Below are 7,452 nucleotides of genomic sequence, written 5' to 3'. Positions count from 1 at the left end.
CCGCAGTAGAATGAAGCACAGAGCCCAGCTCCTGCCTGCTGTGAGCTTGGGTGAGGCCGGCTCCCTGACACTGCGTACTCCCTGGGAAGCGTGCCCCTTCCCCCACCAGTCTGTGTGGGGTGAGGATGGGCTGCCCGCTGGGGGCTCAGGCCCCCCACCCCAGGGCCTCTGCAGCCCAGTGGGTACAACAGGGCAGAGGGGGTCATATGGGGAAGCTCCTTGCCACTACAAGCTCTGTGCTGCCCTGGAGAGGTATCCTTTAACCACATGGCAGCAATGAGGGGCACAACCTGCAACATGGCCTCTGCTGCTGCTGTGTGGGCAGGGGATGCCTCGCCAGGGCTACCTGGAGCTCCCAATAACAAGGAGCTGCCCTGCACTGCCAGGTTGAATTTGCTGAGCTGTGGAGGCCCCAGGGGAGGGCAGCAGGGTGGGAAGCCTGAGCTCACCCCCGCACAGGAACCCTCTATGTTCCCAGGAGCACATGCATCGTCAGGGAGCTGGCCCCCATCCTCTGGATGAGCCGCCCACGGCCCCATCCTGCTCCCTGCTGCAGCCCTGCAGCCATGCATTCTGGCCCCAAGCCCCACACCCCACCGGCTGGGCAGCAGCCCCAGCCCTGCCCTACTCACTCCTTCCTTCCATATGGGGGCCTCAATTCCCCACTTTCCCCCTGAAGAAAAGAAGATAGCGCTCAGTGGCCACGTCTACATAAGACACTTAGTCCTACTTTAGCATCACCAGGCACAAACTGTGACACGATGCTCCTGCGCAGTAGTAACAAGCGACTTTGCAGTAAGTGTCACTACGCAACTGTCGGGGTGCTACTGCACAGTAACGTCAATTCTTCAAATTTTCCCCTTCAGTTTTCAAAATGCTTTGGAGCAGTCCTTTCCAGCCCAGACAACAGAAATACACCTACAGAAATTTTAGTTTAAACTGCAACATTCTAGAACAAAACATGAAAGGCAAACCATGAGGTTCTTTTGCAAGCTCTACTGTTAAGGGCTCAAAATGACAAGTAAAGAATAGATTTACAGTCATCTCAGGGCCTACAGGAAATGCATTTTGAATTCTCCAACCCAGTTAAATTAAGTTAAATGTTTTATGTAACACTTTATGACCTTAGGACTCTTCTAGTGATCTGCTACATTTGTACAGTGAAAAGCCTAGTCATAGTCTGAAGCTACCCAAGGTGACTGGGAAGTATATTTTCTGTTAACTATTGACAAACTTGCTTTGATTTCTATCATAATATAGAATTAATCAAAATTAGTCAGTCAATCTGATGACTTTTCACTCATTTTTCTTGGTTACATTCATTTTAAGAATAGCAAAATGTCTGCATCACAAAGCACATACAATTATGTTCCACAGTGACAGGAAATCATTGTATAAGTACTAAAATTGCTGTGTAGCTTTGGATACATTATTTTAGGACAAATAAATACACTAATCATTCCCAGAAAGGTAGTAAAATTTGGTAGTTTACCTTTCATCTACATCCTGGAACAAACAACTTGGGGTGTGTGTAGTTGTAAAAATTCTTTTATCAGGAGGAATTCTGGGTGCTAAAAGAAAAATAAAGACAAATTGGCATGTAATTTTCAGATTCCTATCAGTTCAAAATATATGGTGCTTTCTGTCAGTGTGATTAATTTCTTAACCAGAAAGAGAGCATTTTTTAGCATGGTTAACTGACTCTCCTTCACCTGCAGCCTCCCAGGGATAGAGCAGCACTGGTCATCCATCACATTTGGCATATAAAAGACTGGTGCTAATTTCTGAGCTGGTTGCCTCATTCTTCTTAATGAACTGAAAGTTCTCTCTCATTACATTACATACAACCTTCTGTAATAGCTGAATATTTTTTATTTTTAATTAAGCAGACCTAATTGTGGTGTCTGCATTTTATTACCTTCATAACCAGAGTGCACCTTTTCTGCAAGTAGCACACAGCAAAGCTGGTCTTCTGCATTCTCTGCATCTTGTACTTTGATAAGGTAAGGAGTCATACGAAATGGGTGGTAGCAGATCTCATTTTCATGTTCTTTTCCTGCACTGATATAATTATAATAAAGACTCATTAATTCTTTGTTATGTCATGAACTCTAAATTCAAGTCTTCAATAAGATCATTAGGGCAAAGACTAAGAATAGCATTTTAAATAGTGCATTTTCATTTTTTTTTAAAGGCACTGTAAAAAAAACCCATCTTGTGTCTTCTTGTCTGAAGACTGGGACCCTATCCTGAATGGGACTGTTGGACACTAAACTAAAATAAAGTGAATTGTCCTATATCAGCTTACTTAAAATTAAAAAAAAAAAGTCTGCTCTAGTAAATAGTGAATGTTCTGGGAGAATTCTCCCAGGTTTGTTTTCCTGGTAGAAAATCTTACCCAGAGACACCTGAACAGATATCCTAAAGCTGTGTCCCTGAAGAGCAGAGCTTCCAATGCCACCACTGAAAAGTCAAGGGGGCCCTGTGCACACCTATCAGAGTGCTCTACAGGTTCCCTCAGTCTACCTGAAGACAGATAGCAGCAGTGAACAGGGCAGCTCTGATTGGCTGACCCACACTGTTTAGTGTCAGCCTGGGTTTCTCTGCTGCACAATGTGAGGATTCTCAAGGCGGCACGTTCTGCTCCTTGTCTGGCTAGAGAAGTAGAGTTCAGTGAGCAAAACATACTCTCATCAAGAATACCCCTTGCTTTCTCATAGTGAGGTTCTATGTACCAGGCACATAGCTGGCACAGTTCTCCTCTATGGTAAGCTATATGTGGTCAGCACAAATAGAATACAAACTTCTGGATTTCGCTTTGTGCTTCTTTTGCAGGTCCTGTTTATGGGGGATGGGGCAAAAAGAAAAAAGACAAAGCCTGAAGACAGGGCCCCAGAGAGAGATTCACTATTAAAAAGGAAAACCTTCCACAAAGGTCCAGGAAAGAAGAAAGTGAACATACATGAAGAACAGAGGAGTTCACTACTTAATGCACAACATCAGAAGATTAAAGCCTGGGAGAAAAAGCAGAAGTTTTGGACTGCGTTGCTACTTCTACATACAGAATGGCAGAACACATAGCACTGGCTTGGGGTTTCTAAACTTTGTTTGACTTCTTGAAACCCTTTTTCCATTTATCCCCATGTCTCTTCACTTGTCTGAGTCATCCACCAGTTGCCTCCTGCCACCTGCATCATGAACTTTTGGTGACAACCCATGTTTTTTTTTAACAGTTTGTATGCTGTCTAGAGCAATGGGGTCTTTAATCTCACTGTAAAGAATAGGTAAATAATAACAACTTGCACTGAACAGCATTTTCTATAAAGGAAAGCAAAGTAGTTGCAGAAATTTACTGGAAGGAACTTAAAAATGTTTAAATGAATTAAATTGGTGGAATTGTCCTAAAAAACTTCAAGAGGATCAATTTTATTAGTATCCATGTGCAAAGATCAAACTCCAAACTAAGCAGCATTCAAGATACTATTGCCTAAATCTGTTTTGCAGGTCCTTCTTATAAGTTAACAATCCCTAGGAGCAAATCAGATAATGAGAAGATTTTTTATATATTTTTTTTAATTTTTAAATATATACACACACACACACACACACATATATACACAGATACACACACACACATATATGTGTGTGTGTGTATCTGTGTATATATGTGTGTGTGTGTGTGTGTGTGTGTGCGTGCGCGCGCCCACACACACACACACATACATACATACATATATATATACACACATACATACACACACACACACACACACACACAAAAAACACATTCTCCTCAAGTTCATAACAAAAGCACAGAACATGAATTAAGTACCTGTATACTATAAAAAAAAAACTAAATGCTTTTAGAGATGCATGATTCTGACATCTCCATCAAGTCTAATTTCATCATGTGATCTTACCTGATGCGGCAAAAAAAAGACTTCTCTTCCATGCAGTCTTGGGTGGAAGACTCTTAATAAATAAATACATTTCATACCAAGTTAGAACAACACATTTCAAAGTTTTGCATTTCAAAATTTGTTATAGGAATTCTTCTACATTACCCTCCCATTTAAAAGATAAATATTGCCATCTTATAAGAAAGATTGAACCATCTTAAAAAATGGGTATTTAAAAAATAGTAGGAACAATTCCATGAAGAGAAATCAGTCACATATTTCTTAAGTATACCTCTGAAAAAAAGAGTATTAAGACCCTTTCAGAACTTAAGCTAATAAACTGTGGCTACCTATAAATTGCCAAGAGCACATTTAATCAGTCCCCCTAAGCTTATTAGCGTTCACTTGCAGTTTATAGTTTTTATTTAAAACCTGAGCTAGCCCAGGACGCTCTTTTTCAAATGGTACAGTGCCCCTCTCCTGGTACATTTCTACCACATTCTCATCTACAGAGATGCCCAAACTACCCCTGGCTGATGGACAGCATTTTCCTGAAAAACCTTTTTTGCAACCTACTGTCCCTTTCATCTGAAGGAACCTCTGGCATACCAATCACGACATGCTCAATTTAAGGTTTGAAAAGCCTGAAGTGGAAGAGTTTTTCAGGGAGAGGGGAACAAAATTAAATTCCCATATTTTGTGGTTCAATTAATATATACAACTGGGTGCAGGAGGGCACTATTTCCTATTTGTACATCTTATGGATTTTTTAAAATTAAAAGAATTTTGGCCATTATACTAAAGCATGTAAAGCTCTACATGTAACAGTTTCTCATACAGAGCAAAAAAAGTACTGTAAATAAATTCCACGAAGACCAACTTAGATCACAAAAGTCTGCATACACATTTGGCCTCTGCTGCAAGTTATATACATTATGCAATTAATGGGTAAACCACACAATACATTTAGATAGGTCACATGTGCGAAGCAATTATCACTCAAGAAAAATGACTATACAGTTATAAAAAGGAGGAGTCAACCAGATACGAAGTTGGTGCTTGAAAATATGTAACAATTCAACAGCTGGTTTCTATCCAGCTTTAATCTGAATGTTAGAAATATTTTGCACATCTATTTCTGTTGAGTTTTCAGCAGTTTCAGTAATTTCAGAGACATCAGCAACATACTAGATATGAATGGGCTTTTCTAGTTTTTTCTATGGGCCTGTGGGAGATCTTATGTTTTTAGTGTTTACACAGACATGTAATACCACTATTCTCATGACAGCCAGTTAACAGATGAGGCCATGTAAAAAGAGAAACAGTACACTTAACTCGCAATATAGTTAGTGTGTGTTAAACAAATGATTAAGGGTCACAAGAACTAGAATGAGTACTAAAACTATGTTGCTTATTAGTTATGCCTATGTAGACCATGGGTAGGCAACCCCCAACATGGGTGCCAGGGCGTAGCACACGAAAGCATTTTGCTTGGCACACATGCCTTTGGGTGAAGAGAGGGGAACGGGCCACAGGTGCAGTGCCACAACAAGGATCGCTCCCTCACAATTCCCCCACCATCAGCCCCCGACACACCAACATCTTACAAGTTGACACTGTGGGTGTTTTTGACCCAATAATGCCCAATAATGTTGCCGATCCCTGATGTAGACAATACATGTTACTGTTTATCATTAAAGGTAAAATAAGCAAGATGTAAAGAGGAATCTGGGTGCTGACAACAAGAAAGATGCCATTTGCTTTGGAGAGGTTCATATAGTGCTTACAGGAGGTATGAGTATTCTGAAAAAACAAAGAAACATGACAGCTTAAAAACTGTTGAAAAGTAAACACAGTCTCAGCTGTTCATAAGGAACACCAACTTGTTTCTAGGATTTATTAAAAAAAACAAAACCAACCCCCCCCCCAAAAAACCCCCCAAACCCAGAAAATAAATTGGATAATTTAGACGTGGCCTCAACTGGATCAAAACAGAAAAAGTACATATGCACTGCATCTTACAGTTATATTTGTATTATTATGCGAAGGCTAAGATGGAAGAAATTCAAGCAATGCAAAACCCCTTAAGATAAGCCATGGTGATCTAACAGCCAACCTGCACTTTAGACTCAAGTAGCTGATTGTTACTCTGTTCTGCTCAATAGGCCAACTCTCTCACACACACACCCACACACACCATGATCCAAAAGGATCAGCATCTACTTCAACTCTCTCTCCCCTGGTGATAATGCAGTGTTCTAAAATTCTCCTAAATAAAGCTTTAATCCAATAACTTTATAAACTCTGATATTCAAATCATAGCCAGTCAAAGAAAAACCATTCTTCCATGCTTCAAAATTAGTTTTGCAGTAAAAAAATTGGTGCCTTTGTGTTGACTGCAAGAAAAAAGGCAAATGAATTCAGTGTGCCAGCATACTCGTCCAGTCACCTAGTTAGAGTTCCCCATTCCACTTGATTTAGAAATAGCAGGTTTCATCTGTTAACTGGATTAAATGAGTTGAGAGAGTCATTTGTTGGGACAGGTATAACAAATTCAAACAAATGAGTGCACTTACATTACGTCCTTCCCATATCTTTGTCACAAGGTATTTAGCAGAATATGCAGATTTGCTGGAATCTGACATGGCTACGCCGTGAGCACATCTGCTATGGCCTCAAACTTGGAACCTCTGGGCTGTCAACTGTGCACCATAGCATCCGTGCCACCCCAGCTCCCCACTTACATTACTGAATTACAGTCAAACATATATATTCAGTTCTGAGAATACTTACCAGCTCCATTGCAAATACTCCATGATGGCAGCCTGTAGGGAGTAGTAGAGCTGTAGAACACGCTGACATCCTGAGGTGCCAAGAACTCCACAAATTTGGCATTTTTAAAATAGTCTCTCTTACAGCGGAGGATAGAGGCTGCTTGATCAGAGATGTACAAGATTTTCCCAGTAACCAGGGAAATGGCTACAGCAAACATGTCCTAAGCAATAAACAAAATTTCAAATAGTTTAGACAATGAAGAGCATTGTCCACCTATATACTGAAGGAGTTTAACACACTAAAGTATTTGGACCTTCAAACCGGAGTTCATTTGATGCTGACAAAGATAAAATGAGCAATATTTGTAATTTACAAGACATTATTACACCAAAATATGCTGTAAGATGCATGAGGCCTCAAGATACATTTTAAACTGCTTATAAGATGAACCTAACTGGGATAAAAAGATGCTTCCTGACCTGTGCTATTGCCTTTACTTATTGTTTTGACAACTGGTTGCAGATTTTTACTAGAAACTAGCCACATGTATGTGTGCACTTTAATGCACATTAGCCTATTTTAATACGCATTAAGGCATCACAACCCCCCCATGCTCTTTAACTAATGCACATTAAAATGGGCTAATGTGCATTTTCCTAGTACTTCACAATGGAGGTACTAGATGTGCATTATCTAAAGCACATTAATTGAACGTATAGATGTGGCCACTGTGGCTGAAAAAAGTCTTAATCTATACTGTATAATTTCAGAACTGATC

General features: G+C 40.3%; 1 protein-coding gene across 1 annotated transcript in view; it reads right to left on the bottom strand.

Moving 5' to 3' along the window:
* LOC102372737 (period circadian protein homolog 2-like) overlaps positions 1 to 7,452 on the bottom strand; it is a 73,482-nt gene that overhangs the window by 27,170 nt on the left and 38,860 nt on the right. The window contains 4 exon segments of the mRNA XM_006028077.3: positions 1,493 to 1,571; positions 1,919 to 2,061; positions 3,921 to 3,972; positions 6,693 to 6,894. Coding sequence (XP_006028139.1) covers positions 1,493 to 1,571; positions 1,919 to 2,061; positions 3,921 to 3,972; positions 6,693 to 6,894 — 476 coding nt within the window.

The sequence above is a fragment of the Alligator sinensis genome, unplaced genomic scaffold, assembly GCF_000455745.1.
Source record: "Alligator sinensis unplaced genomic scaffold, ASM45574v1 scaffold572_1, whole genome shotgun sequence".
In the NCBI taxonomy this organism is placed as follows: Eukaryota; Metazoa; Chordata; order Crocodylia; family Alligatoridae; genus Alligator; species Alligator sinensis.
This window is presented reverse-complemented; position numbering and strand designations above follow the sequence as displayed.